The sequence below is a fragment of the Salmo trutta genome, unplaced genomic scaffold, assembly GCF_901001165.1.
Source record: "Salmo trutta unplaced genomic scaffold, fSalTru1.1, whole genome shotgun sequence".
In the NCBI taxonomy this organism is placed as follows: Eukaryota; Metazoa; Chordata; class Actinopteri; order Salmoniformes; family Salmonidae; genus Salmo; species Salmo trutta.
Window position 1 is genome coordinate 2,890,374 of NW_021823104.1, and position 13,890 is coordinate 2,904,263.

At 49.3% G+C, this 13,890-nt stretch overlaps 2 protein-coding genes across 2 annotated transcripts in view; one reads left to right on the top strand and one right to left on the bottom strand.

The window, feature by feature from the left end:
* Positions 1–13,890, top strand: part of LOC115188882 (trinucleotide repeat-containing gene 18 protein) — a 104,905-nt gene that overhangs the window by 14,903 nt on the left and 76,112 nt on the right. The window lies entirely within an intron of this gene.
* Positions 157–1,257, bottom strand: LOC115188894 (uncharacterized). Its single transcript, XM_029747718.1, has 2 exons — positions 237–1,257; positions 157–185 (listed from the first exon to the last, which is right to left on the bottom strand). The coding sequence occupies exons 1-2, from the start codon at positions 1,153–1,155 to the stop codon at positions 166–168; spliced, it is 939 nt and encodes a 312-aa protein (XP_029603578.1). The 5' UTR covers positions 1,156–1,257; the 3' UTR covers positions 157–165.

Below are 13,890 nucleotides of genomic sequence, written 5' to 3' on the forward strand. Positions count from 1 at the left end.
AATGTAGCTGCTTTGTCACATTTTTCACAGTATTAATTTAGTGCCTTGTTGCTAACAGGCTGCATGTTTTAGAATATTTGTATTCTGTACAGCCTTCTTTCTTTCTTTTACTTTGTCAATGTTAGTGTTGCGGCGGGACTGCGACGTTGTACGAATTGAATCCCGCTAGAAAGGGAAAAAAGACCCTCTGGTAACGTGGGTCGTATTTATATAACCCTTTAGGCTAGAGACCAGACCTCTGGTAACGTGGGTCGTATTTATATAACCCTTTAGGCTGGAGACCAGACCTCTGGTAACGTGGGTCGTGTTTATATAACCCTTTAGGCTGGAGACCAGACCTCTGGTAACGTGGGTCGTATTTATATAACCCTTTAGGCTGGAGACCAGACCTCTGGTAACGTGGGTTGTATTTACATAACCCTTTAGGCTGGAGACCAGACCTCTGGTAACGTGGGTTGTATTTACATAACCCTTTAGGCTGGAGACCAGACCTCTGGTAACGTGGGTCGTATTTATATAACCCTTTAGGCTGGAGACCAGACCTCTGGTAACGTGGGTCGTATTTATATAACCCTTTAGGCTGGAGACCAGACCTCTGGTAACGTGGGTTGTATTTACATAACCCTTTAGGCTGGAGACCAGACCTCTGGTAACGTGGGTTGTATTTACATAACCCTTTAGGCTGGAGACCAGACCTCTGGTAACGTGGGTCGTATTTATATAACCCTTTAGGCTGGAGACCAGACCTCTGGTAACGTGGGTTGTATTTACATAACCCTTTAGGCTGGAGACCAGACCTCTGGTAACGTGGGTCGTATTTACATAACCCTTTAGGCTGGAGACCAGACCTCTTGTAACGTGGGTCGTATTTATATAACCCTTTAGGCTGGAGACCAGACCTCTGGTAACGTGGGTTGTGTTTATATAACCCTTTAGGCTGGAGACCAGACCTCTTGTAACGTGGGTCGTATTTATATAACCCTTTAGGCTGGAGACCAGACCTCTGGTAACGTGGGTTGTGTTTATATAACCCTTTAGGCTGGAGACCAGACCTCTGGTAACGTGGGTTGTATTTATATAACCCTTTAGGCTAGAGACAAGCCGTTTTCTTTGCTGTAAAGCTGCAAGCACGCCTGTCGTGAAGCAGTGCTCCATTGTCCCTCTCTGACACTCGGAGGCTGCATGACAGCGAACTTGTAAAAGTCGACTCAGACTGGTCTGTGCTCTTGGTTACAGTTGAAAGGATACATTGTATCAACATTGGATCAGTGAGCAAAGTCAGCAATGTAACAAATGTAGAAATCTTAACAACAGATGACACATCAGGGTTCTGCGAGAGGCTGTTGTTTAGCGCCTAGCGAGAGGCTGTTGTTTAGCGCCTAGCGAGAGGCTGTTGTTTAGCGCCTAGCGAGAGGCTGTTGTTTAGCGCCTAGCGAGAGGCTGTTGTTTAGCGCCTAGCGAGAGGCTGTTGTTTAGCGCCTAGCGAGAGGCCGTTGTTTAGCGCCTAGCGAGAGGCCGTTGTTTAGCGCCTAGCGAGAGGCTGTTGTTGTTTAGCGCCTAGCGAGAGGCTGTTGTTGTTTAGCGCCTAGCGAGAGGCTGTTGTTGTTTAGCGCCTAGCGAGAGGCCGCTGTTGTTTGGCGCCTAGCGAGAGGCCGCTGTTGTTTGGCGCCTAGCGAGAGGCCGCTGTTGTTTGGCGCCCTAGCGAGAGGCCGCTGTTGTTTGGCGCCCTAGCGAGAGGCCGCTGTTGTTTGGCGCCCTAGCGAGAGGCCGCTGTTGTTTGGCGCCCTAGCGAGAGGCCGCTGTTGTTTGGCGCCCTAGCGAGAGGCCGCTGTTGTTTGGCGCCCTAGCGAGAGGCCGCTGTTGTTTGGCGCCCTAGCGAGAGGCCGCTGTTGTTTGGCGCCCTAGCGAGAGGCCGCTGTTGTTTGGCGCCCTAGCGAGAGGCCGCTGTTGTTTGGCGCCCTAGCGAGAGGCCGCTGTTGTTTGGCGCCCTAGCGAGAGGCCGCTGTTGTTTGGCGCCCTAGCGAGAGGCCGCTGTTGTTTTGGCGCCCTAGCGAGAGGCCGCTGTTGTTTGGCGCCCTAGCGAGAGGCCGCTGTTGTTTGGCGCCCTAGCGAGAGGCCGCTGTTGTTTGGCGCCCTAGCGAGAGGCCGCTGTTGTTTGGCGCCCTAGCGAGAGGCCGCTGTTGTTTGGCGCCCAGCGAGAGGCCGCTGTTGTTTGGCGCCCAGCGAGAGGCCGTCCTATCAATAGATCGCTTGAAGATGCATGTCGTTCATTCTAGGGTCGAAGTACTGTCCTATGTAACGTAGTTCTGTTGTTCTGGGTCGAAGGTCTGTAGTTATGTTGTACAGGGTAGAAGTACTGTCCTATGTAATGTAGGGGAATGTGTGTGTGTGTTAGTGTTTACGTGTGTGTGTTTACGTGTGTGTGTGTTTACGTGTGTGTGTGTTTACGTGTGTGTGTGTGTGTCTGTGTTTTCTTGCTGGTCATCAGAAGTGATCTGATTTCTCAGCTCCACAACCATCTCAAAACACGTGGGTGGTTTGTAGCTGTGGGGGATTGGAGACGAGGTGGGTGGTTTGTAGCTGTGGGGGATTGGAGACGAGGTGGGTGGTTTGTAGCTGTGGGGGATTGGAGACGAGGTGGGTGGTTTGTAGCTGTGGGGGATTGGAGACGAGGTGGGTGGTTTGTAGCTGTGGGGGATTGGAGACGAGGTGGGTGGTTTGTAGCTGTGGGGGATTGGAGACGAGGTGGGTGGTTTGTAGCTGTGGGGGATTGGAGACGAGGTGGGTGGTTTGTAGCTGTGGGGGATTGGAGACGAGGTGGGTGGTTTGTAGCTGTGGGGGATTGGAGACGAGGTGGGTGGTTTGTAGCTGTGGGGGATTGGAGACGAGGTGGGTGGTTTGTAGCTGTGGGGGATTGGAGACGAGGTGGGTGGTTTGTAGCTGTGGGGGATTGGAGACGAGGTGGGTGGTTTGTAGCTGTGGGGGATTGGAGACGAGGTGGGTGGTTTGTAGCTGTGGGGGGATTGGAGACGAGGTGGGTGGTTTGTAGCTGTGGGGGATTGGAGACGAGGTGGGTGGTTTGTAGCTGTGAGGGATTGGAGACGAGGTGGGTGGTTTGTAGCTGTGGGGGATTGGAGACGAGGTGGGTGGTTTGTAGCTGTGGGGGATTGGAGACGAGGTGGGTGGTTTGTAGCTGTGAGGGATTGGAGACGAGGTGGGTGGTTTGTAGCTGTGGGGGATTGGAGACGAGGTGGGTGGTTTGTAGCTGTGGGGGATTGGAGACGAGGTGGGTGGTTTGTAGCTGTGGGGGATTGGAGACGAGGTGGGTGGTTTGTAGCTGTGGGGGATTGGAGACGAGGTGTGTTTGTGTTGCAACGCAGTTTGGCAGTTGAAATGCTTTTCCAGGAGAGGAGCCATTTTGTTCAGAATGAAGGATATTTAATCTCTGGTGTCTCACCTTCTCCTCTCCTCTCCAGAATGAAGGATATTTAATCTCTGGTGTCTCACCTTCTCCTCTCCTCTCCAGAATGAAGGATATTTAATTTCTGGTGAAATTCTACCATAGAGCTGTGTGTTTTATTGGGTTTAGAGGTAGAGCTGTTTGTTTAAATAGAGTGACGTCAGACCCTGGGTATTTTAACATGCCATGACACACACACACACACCACCACCCTCCCTAACAAGCCCAACCCTCTGTGTGTGACAGCTGCTGTGTGTGGGGGCGTGAGGAGAGGATGGTGTGTGTGAGAAAGTGTTGGTGCCGTGTGTGGTGGTACAGTGTGTGTGTTGGTACAGTGTGTGTGTGTGTGTGTGTGTGATTGTGTGGTGGTACAGTGTGTGTGTGTGTGTGTGTGTTGGTACAGTGTGTGTGTGTGTGTGTTGGTACAGTGTGTGTGTGTCTTGTCCCCCTCTATTAATCTAAGGCTGTGTGTGTGTGTGTGTGTGTGTGTGTGTGTGTGTGTGTGTTGGTACAGTGTGTGTGTGTGTGTGTTGGTACTGTGTGTGTGATTGTGTGGTGGTACAGTGTGTGTGTGTGTGTGTGTGTGTGTGTTGGTACAGCGTGTGTGTGTGTTGGTACTGTGTGTGTGTGTGTGTGTGTGTGTGTTGGTACAGCGTGTGTGTGTGTTGGTACTGTGTGTGTGTGTGTGTGTGTGTGTGTGTTGGTACAGCGTGTATCTTGTTCCCCTCCTATTAATCTAAGGCTGTGTGAGCGCTGACCAGTGGACGTGGTGCCATGGTAACAGAGTGACTCAGCCCGTTAAGCGTTCCCAGCTCCGCTCTTCTTCTGTGGTGCGTTAAGCGTTCCCAGCTCCGCTCTTCTTCTGTGGTGCGTTAAGCGTTCCCAGCTCCGCTCTTCTTCTGTGGCCCGTTAAGCGTTCCCAGCTCCGCTCTTCTTCTGTGGTGCGTTAAGCGTTCCCAGCTCCGCTCTTCTTCTGTGGTGCGTTAAGCGTTCCCAGCTCCGCTCTTCTTCTGTGGTGCGTTAAGCGTTCCCAGCTCCGCTCTTCTTCTGTGGTGCGTTAAGCGTTCCCAGCTCCGCTCTTCTTCTGTGGTGCGTTAAGCGTTCCCAGCTCCGCTCTTCTTCTGTGGTGCGTTAAGCGTTCCCAGCTCCGCTCTTCTTCTGTGGTGCGTTAAGCGTTCCCAGCTCCGCTCTTCTTCTGTGGTGCGTTAAGCGTTCCCAGCTCCGCTCTTCTTCTGTGGTGCGTTAAGCGTTCCCAGCTCCGCTCTTCTTCTGTGGTGCGTTAAGCGTTCCCAGCTCCGCTCTTCTTCTGTGGTGCGTTAAGCGTTCCCAGCTCCGCTCTTCTTCTGTGGTGCGTTAAGCGTTCCCAGCTCCGCTCTTCTTCTGTGGTGCGTTAAGCGTTCCCAGCTCCGCTCTTCTTCTGTGGTGCGTTTTGTCCAAACAACATTTTCAAAGATTTTTACTGAGTTACATTTTCATATGAGGAAATCAGTCAATTTTAAATAAATTCATTTGGTCCTAAATCTATGAATTTCACATGACTGGGAATACAGATATGCATTTGTTGGTCACAGATACCTAAATAAAATGGGCCTCAGGACCTCGTCACTGTATTTCTGTTAGATTCAAATTTCCATCGATAAAATGTAATTGTGTTTTGTTGTCCGTGTCCCATGTTGCACTCTGTTCACAACGTTGACATCAACTAACCCGCTCGACCACACGATGCCATACACACGGTCTGTTCTCGAAAACGGCGGAGGCTGGCATATGGTAGAGAAATGAACATTTAAATTATCTGACAACAGCTCTGGTGGACATTCCTGCAGTCAGCATGCCAATTGTACGCTCCCTCAAAACTTGAGATATCTGTGGCATTGTGTTGTGTGACAAAACTGCCAAAACATTTTTTAAAGTGGCCTTTTTATTGTCCTCAGCACAAGGTGCACCTGTGTAATGATCATGCTGTTTAATCAGCTTCTTGATAGGCCACACCTGTCAGGTGGATGGATTATTTTGGCAAAGGAGAAAACATTGTGCAAAACAACAAAGTTGTGCAAAAGATTTGAGAGAAATAAGCTTTTTGTTCATATGGAACATTTCTGGGAGCTTTAATTTCTCATGAAACATGGGACCAACACTTTACATGTTGTGTTTATATAGTTCTGTGTAATAAGAGTTTTTATATCGTTGACATGTTAAGCCCAGTAGGGTTCAAATATTTATATATTCTTAATTCCTTTATTTAGATGTGTGTGTATTGGGTTTCTGTTGTGGAATCGTTAGATATTACTGCACTGTCAGAACTAGAAGCACAAGCATTTCACTACACTCGCATTAACATCTGCCAAACACGTGTACGTGATGAATAAAATTAGATTTATTTGGGAAAAGTCACGGGATGTTAGTTTTTTTTCTTTCAATACGGCAACTATTTATTTAAAAAAAAAAATCAATACATTTGAATATTTTTTGCTACTTTTTTAAGTTAATACCTGTAGTCAACTTGTGCAATACGCCGGGAGGTAACGGTAGCGCCGGGAGGTAGCGGTAGCGCCGGGAGGTAGCGGTAGCGCCGGGAGGTAGCGGTAGCGCCGGGAGGTAGCGGTAGCGCCGGGCGGTAGCGGTAGCGCCGGGAGGTCTGGAGGTAGCGGTAGCGCCGGGCGGTAGCGGTAGCGCCGGGAGGCCTGGAGGTAGCGGTAGCGCCGGGCGGTAGCGCCGGGAGGTAGCGGTAGCGCCTGGAGGTAGCGGTAGCGCCTGGAGGTAGCGGTAGCGCCGGGCGGTAGCGCCGGGAGGTAGCGGTAGCGCCGGGAGGTAGCGGTAGCGCCGGGAGGTAGCGGGAGCGCCGGGAGGTAGCAGCGAGAGCGCCGGGAGGTAGCAGCGAGAGCGCCGGGAGGTAGCAGCGGGAGCGCCGGGAGGTGGCGGTAGCGCCGGGAGCGCCGGGCGGTAGCGCCGGGAGCGCCGGGCGGTAGCGCCGGTAGCGCCGGGCGGTAGCGCCGGGCGGTAGCGCCGGGCGGTAGCGGTAGCGCCGGGAGGTAGCGGTAGCGGTAGCGCCGGGAGGTAGCGGTAGCGGTAGCGCCGGGAGGTAGCGGTAGCGCCGGGAGGTAGCGCCGGGAGGTGGCGGTAGCGGTAGCGCCGTGAGGTAGCAGCGGGAGCGCCGTGAGGTAGCAGCGGGAGCGCCGGGAGGTAGCTCTGAGTGGTAGGTATGTTTCTAGCTGTGGATATGGGTTCATTCTCTGAGTGGTAGGTATGTTTCTAGCTGTGGATATAGGTCTCTGAGTGGTAGGTATGTTTCTAGCTGTGGATATGGGTCTCTGAGTGGTAGGTATGTTTCTAGCTGTGGATATGGGTCCATTCTCTGAGTGGTAGGTATGTTTCTAGCTGTGGATATGGGTCCGTTCTCTGAGTGGTAGGTATGTTTCTAGCTGTGGGTATGGGTCCATTCTCTGAGTGGTAGGTATGTTTCTAGCTGTGGATATGGGTTCATTCTCTGAGTGGTAGGTATGTTTCTAGCTGTGGGTCCGTTCTCTGAGTGGTAGGTATGTTTCTAGCTGTGGGTCCGTTCTCTGAGTGGTAGGTATGTTTCTAGCTGTGGATATGGGTCTCTGAGTGGTAGGCATGTTTCTAGCTGTGGATATGGGTCCGTTCTCTGAGTGGTTGGTATGTTTCTAGCTGTGGGTCCGTTCTCTGAGTGGTAGGTATGTTTCTAGCTGTGGGTATGGGTCCATTCTCTGAGTGGTAGGTATGTTTCTAGCTGTGGGTCCGTTCTCTGAGTGGTAGGTATGTTTCTAGCTGTGGATATGGGTCTCTGAGTGGTAGGTATGTTTCTAGCTGTGGGTATGGGTTCATTCTCTGAGTGGTAGGTATGTTTCTAGCTGTGGATATGGGTCTCTGAGTGGTAGGTATGTTTCTAGCTGTGGATATGGGTCTCTGAGTGGTAGGCATGTTTCTAGCTGTGGATATGGGTCCGTTCTCTGAGTGGTAGGTATGTTTCTAGCTGTGGATATGGGTCCGTTCTCTGAGTGGTAGGTATGTTTCTAGCTGTGGATATGGGTCCATTCTCTGAGTGGTAGGTATGTTTCTAGCTGTGGGTCCGTTCTCTGAGTGGTAGGTATGTTTCTAGCTGTGGGTCCGTTCTCTGAGTGGTAGGTATGTTTCTAGCTGTGGATATGGGTCTCTGAGTGGTAGGTATGTTTCTAGCTGTGGGTATGGGTTCATTCTCTGAGTGGTAGGTATGTTTCTAGCTGTGGGTTCGTTCTCTGAGTGGTAGGCATGTTTCTAGCTGTGGATATGGGTCTCTGAGTGGTAGGTATGTTTCTAGCTGTGGGTTCGTTCTCTGAGTGGTAGGCATGTTTCTAGCTGTGGATATGGGTCTCTGAGTGGTAGGTATGTTTCTAGCTGTGGGTTCGTTCTCTGAGTGGTAGGTATGTTTCCAGCTGTGGATATGGGTCTGAGTGGTAGGTATGTTTCTAGCTGTGGATATGGGTCTCTGAGTGGTAGGTATGTTTCTAGCTGTGGATATGGGTCTCTGATTGGTAGGTATGTTTCTAGCTGTGGATACTGGTCTCTGATTGGTAGGTATGTTTCTAGCTGTGGCTCTGTTCTCTGAGTGGTAGGTATGTTTCCAGCTGTGGGTCCGTTCTCTGAGTGGTAGGTATGTTTCTAGCTGTGGATATGGGTCTCTGAGTGGTAGGTATGTTTCTAGCTGTGGGTCCATTCTCTGAGTGGTAGGTATGTTTCTAGCTGTGGGTCCATTCTCTGAGTGGTAGGTATGTTTCTAGCTGTGGGTCCATTCTCTGAGTGGTAGGTATGTTTCTAGCTGTGGATATGGGTCTCTGAGTGGTAGGTATGTTTCTAGCTGTGGATATGGGTCCATTCTCTGAGTGGTAGGTATGTTTCTAGCTGTGGATATGGGTTCGTTCTCTGAGTGGTAGGTATGTTTCTAGCTGTGGATATGGGTCTCTGAGTGGTAGGTATGTTTCTAGCTGTGGATATGGGTTAGTTCTCTGAGTGGTAGGTATGTTTCTAGCTGTGGATATGGGTCTCTGAGTGGTAGGTATGTTTCTAGCTGTGGATATGGGTCTCTGAGTGGTAGGTATGTTTCTAGCTGTGGATATGGGTCTCTGAGTGGTAGGTATGTTTCTAGCTGTGGATATGGGTCTCTGAGTGGTAGGTATGTTTCTAGCTGTGAATATGGGTCTCTGAGTGGTAGGTATGTTTCTAGCTGTGGGTTCGTTCTCTGAGTGGTAGGTATGTTTCTAGCTGTGGATATGGGTCCATTCTCTGAGTGGTAGGTATGTTTCTAGCTGTGGGTTCGTTCTCTGAGTGGTAGGTATGTTTCTAGCTGTGGGTCCGTTCTCTGAGTGGTAGGTATGTTTCTAGCTGTGGGTCCGTTCTCTGAGTGGTAGGTATGTTTCTAGCTGTGGATATGGGTCTGTTCTGAGTGGTAGGTATGTTTCTAGCTGTGGGTCCGTTCTCTGAGTGGTAGGTATGTTTCTAGCTGTGGATATGGGTCTCTGAGTTGTAGGTATGTTTCTAGCTGTGGGTTCATTCTCTGAGTGGTAGGCATGTTTCTAGCTGTGGATATGGGTTCATTCTCTGAGTGGTAGGTATGTTTCTAGCTGTGGATATGGGTCTCTGAGTGGTAGGTATGTTTCTAGCTGTGGGTTCATTCTCTGAGTGGTAGGTATGTTTCTAGCTGTGGATATGGGTCCGTTCTCTGAGTGGTAGGTATGTTTCTAGCTGTGGGTTCGTTCTCTGAGTGGTAGGTATGTTTCTAGCTGTGGGTTCATTCTCTGAGTGGTAGGTATGTTTCTAGCTGTGGATATGGGTCTCTGAGTGGTAGGTATGTTTCTAGCTGTAGGTCCGTTCTCTGAGTGGTAGGTATGTTTCTAGCTGTGGATATGGGTCTCTGAGTGGTAGGTATGTTTCTAGCTGTGGGTCCGTTCTCTGAGTGGTAGGCATGTTTCTAGCTGTGGATATGGGTCTCTGAGTGGTAGGTATGTTTCTAGCTGTGGATATGGGTCTCTGAGTGGTAGGTATGTTTCTAGCTGTGGGTCCGTTCTCTGAGTGGTAGGTATGTTTCTAGCTGTGGGTCCGTTCTCTGAGTGGTAGGTATGTTTCTAGCTGTGGGTCCGTTCTCTGAGTGGTAGGTATGTTTCTAGCTGTGGGTCTCTGAGTGGTAGGTATGTTTCTAGCTGTGGGTCTCTGAGTGGTAGGTATGTTTCTAGCTGTGGGTCTCTGAGTGGTAGGTATGTTTCTCTGTGGTTTAGAGGAATAGGGATTTCAGTTTGGGGGGGGAGCTCTCAGGGCCACGTTACAAACCTTGCCTTCTCACATCCTTTTCAGCAAACAGAACCTGCTCTATATAAGCAAGCTAAAGGGGTCAATGAACTGGCCAATGCACCTTGTGTCTAGACAACCATCCATTTCAGCAAACAGAACCTGCTCTATATAAGCAAGCTAAAGTGGTCAATGAACTGGCCAATGCACCTTGTGTCTAGACAACCATTTTTCAGGTCTTGCCGTAGATTTTCAAGCGGATTTAAGTCCAAACTGTAACTCGGCCACTCAGGAACATTCACTGTCTTCTTGGAAAGCAACTCCAGTGTAGATTTGGCTTTGTGTTTTAGGTTATTGTCCTGCTGAAAGGTGAATTCATCTCCCAGTGTCTGTTGGAAAGCAGACTGAACCAGGTTTTCCTCTAGGATTGTTCCTGTGCTTAACTCCATTTTGCTTACTTATTTTTTATCCTGAAAAACTCCCTAGTCCTTAAAGATGACAAGCATACCCATAACATGATGCAGCTACCACTATGCTTAAACATATGAAAAGTGGTACTTCGTAATGTATTGTATTGTATTTGCCCCAAACACAACACTTTGTATTCAGGACAAAAATGTAGCTGCTTTGTCACATTTTTCACAGTATTAATTTAGTGCCTTGTTGCTAACAGGCTGCATGTTTTAGAATATTTGTATTCTGTACAGGCTTCTTTCTTTTTTTTACTTTGTCAATGTTAGTGTTGCGGCGGGACTGCAACGTTGTACGAATTGAATCCCGCTAGAAAGGGACAAAAGACCCTCTGGTAACGTGGGTCGTATTTATATAACCCTTTAGGCTAGAGACCAGACCTCTGGTAACGTGGGTCGTATTTATATAACCCTTTAGGCTGGAGACCAGACCTCTGGTAACGTGGGTCGTATTTATATAACCCTTTAGGCTGGAGACCAGACCTCTGGTAACGTGGGTTGTGTTTATATAACCCTTTAGGCTGGAGACCAGACCTCCTGTAACGTGGGTCGTGTTTATATAACCCTTTAGGTTAGAGACAAGCCGTTTTCTTTGCTGTAAAGCTGCAAGCACGCCTGTCGTGAAGCAGTGCTCCATTGTCCCTCTCTGACACTCAGAGGCTGCATGACAGCGAACTTGTAAAAGTCGACTCAGACTAGTCTGGTCTCTTGGTTATAACAGATGAAATGATACATTGTAACAACATAAAGTCGACTCAGACTGGTCTGGTCTCTTGGTTATAACAGATGAAATTATACATTGTATCGACATTGGAGCAGTGAGCAAAGTCAGCAATGTAACAAATGTAGAAATCTTAACAGATGACAGATCGGGGTTCTGCGAGAGGCTGTTGTTTAGCCCCTAGCGAGAGGCTGTTTAGCACCTAGCGAGAGGCTGTTGTTGTTTAGCCCCTAGCGAGAGGCTGTTGTTGTTTAGCCCCTAGCGAGAGGCTGTTGTTGTTTAGCCCCTAGCGAGAGGCTGTTGTTGTTTAGCCCCTAGCGAGAGGCTGTTGTTGTTTAGCCCCTAGCGAGAGGCTGTTGTTGTTTAGTCCCTAGCGAGAGGCTGTTGTTGTTTAGTCCCTAGCGAGAGGCTGTTGTTGTTTAGCACCTAGCAAGAGACTGTTGTTTAGCACCTAGCAAGAGACTGTTGTTTAGCGCCTAGCAAGAGGCCGTTGTTGTTTAGCGCCTAGCAAGAGGCTGTTGTTGTTTAGCGCCTAGCAAGAGGCTGTTGTTGTTTAGCGCCTAGCAAGAGGCTGTTGTTGTTTAGCGCCTAGCAAGAGGCTGTTGTTGTTTAGCGCCTAGCAAGAGGCTGTTGTTGTTTAGCGCCTAGCAAGAGGCTGTTGTTGTTTAGCACCTAGCAAGAGGCTGTTGTTGTTTAGCACCTAGCAAGAGGCTGTTGTTGTTTAGCACCTAGCAAGAGGCTGTTGTTGTTTAGCACCTAGCAAGAGGCTGTTGTTGTTTAGCACCTAGCAAGAGGCTGTTGTTGTTTTAGCACCTAGCAAGAGGCTGTTGTTGTTTAGCACCTAGCAAGAGGCTGTTGTTGTTTAGCACCTAGCAAGAGGCTGTTGTTGTTTAGCACCTAGCAAGAGGCTGTTGTTGTTTAGCACCTAGCAAGAGGCTGTTGTTGTTTAGCACCTAGCAAGAGGCTGTTGTTGTTTAGCACCTAGCGAGAGGCTGTTGTTGTTTAGCACCTAGCAAGAGGCTGTTGTTGTTTAGCACCTAGCGAGAGGCTGTTGTTGTTTAGCACCTAGCGAGAGGCTGTTTAGCACCTAGCGAGAGGCTGTTTAGCACCTAGCGAGAGGCTGTTTAGCACCTAGCGAGAGGCTGTTTAGCACCTAGCGAGAGGCTGTTTAGCACCTAGCGAGAGGCTGTTTAGCACCTAGCGAGAGGCTGTTTAGCACCTAGCGAGAGGCTGTTTAGCACCTAGCGAGAGGCTGTTTAGCACCTAGCGAGAGGCTGTTTAGCAGCACCTAGCGAGAGGCTGTTTAGCAGCACCTAGCGAGAGGCTGTTTAGCAGCACCTAGCGAGAGGCTGTTTAGCAGCACCTAGCGAGAGGCTGTTTAGCAGCACCTAGCGAGAGGCTGTTTAGCAGCACCTAGCGAGAGGCTGTTTAGCAGCACCTAGCGAGAGGCTGTTGTTTAGCAGCACCTAGCGAGAGGCTGTTGTTGTTTAGCACCTAGCGAGAGGCTGTTGTTGTTTAGCACCTAGCGAGAGGCTGTTGTTGTTTAGCACCTAGCGAGAGGCTGTTGTTGTTTAGCACCTAGCGAGAGGCTGTTGTTGTTTAGCACCTAGCGAGAGGCTGTTGTTGTTTAGCACCTAGCGAGAGGCTGTTGTTGTTTAGCACCTAGCGAGAGGCTGTTGTTGTTTAGCACCTAGCGAGAGGCTGTTGTTGTTTAGCACCTAGCGAGAGGCTGTTGTTGTTTAGCACCTAGCGAGAGGCTGTTGTTGTTTAGCACCTAGCGAGAGGCTGTTGTTGTTTAGCACCTAGCGAGAGGCTGTTGTTGTTTAGCACCTAGCGAGAGGCTGTTGTTGTTTAGCACCTAGCGAGAGGCTGTTGTTGTTTAGCGCCTAGCGAGAGGCTGTTGTACTGGGTAGAAGTACTGTCCTATATAACGTTGTACTGGGTAGAAGTACTGTCCTATGTAACGTAGTTCTGTTGTACTGGGTCAAAGTACTGTCCTATGTAACGTGTGTGTGTGTGTGTGTGTGTGTGTTCTTGCTGGTCATCAGAAGTGATCTGATTTCTCAGCTCCACAACCATGTCAAAACACTTGTGTGGTTTGTAGCTGTGAGGGATTGGAGACGAGGTGGGTTTGTGTTGCAAAGCAGCTTGGCAGTTGAAATGCTTTTCCAGGAGAGGAGCCATTTTGTTCAGAATGAAGGATATTTAATCTCTGGTGACTCACCTTCTCCTCTTCCTCTCCAGAATGAAGGATATTTAATCTCTGGTGTCTCACCTTCTCCTCTCCTCTCCAGAATGAAGGATATTTAATCTCTGGTGTCTCACCTTCTCCTCTCCTCTCCAGAATGAAGGATATTTAATCTCTGGTGACTCACCTTCTCCTCTTCCTCTCCAGAATGAAGGATATTTAATCTCTGGTGTCTCACCTTCTCCTCTCCTCTCCAGAATGAAGGATATTTAATCTCTGGTGACTCACCTTCTCCTCTTCCTCTCCTCTCCAGAATGAAGGATATTTAATCTCTGGTGTCTCACCTTCTCCTCTCCTCTCCAGAATGAAGGATATTTAATCTCTGGTGACTCACCTTCTCCTCTCCTCTCCAGAATGAAGGATATTTAATCTCTGGTGACTCACCTTCTCCTCTTCCTCTCCAGAATGAAGGATATTTAATCTCTGGTGTCTCGCCTTCTCCTCTTCCTCTCCTCTCCAGAATGAAGGATATTTAATCTCTGGTGTCTCACCTTCTCCTCTTCCTCTCCAGAATGAAGGATATTTAATCTCTGGTGAAATTTTACCATAGAGCTGTGTGTCTTATTGGGTTTAGAGGTAGAGCTGTTTGTTTATATAGAGTGACGTCAGACCCTGGGTATTTTAACATGCCATGACACACACACACACACACACACACACACACACACACACACACACACACGCCACCCTCCCTAACAAGCCCAGCCCTCTG

What these genes read in the sequence shown, in the direction of transcription:
- LOC115188894 (XM_029747718.1), bottom strand. Translation starts at nt 1,155, where the DNA reads ATGGAGCACTGCTTCACGACAGGCGTGCTTGCAGCTTTACAGCAAAGA. An exon ending in TACGACCCACGTTACCAGAG is followed by an intron (nt 186 to 236) that starts GTCTGGTCTCTA and finishes ACGTTACCAGAG; the next exon opens with GGTCTTTTTTCCCTTTCTAG.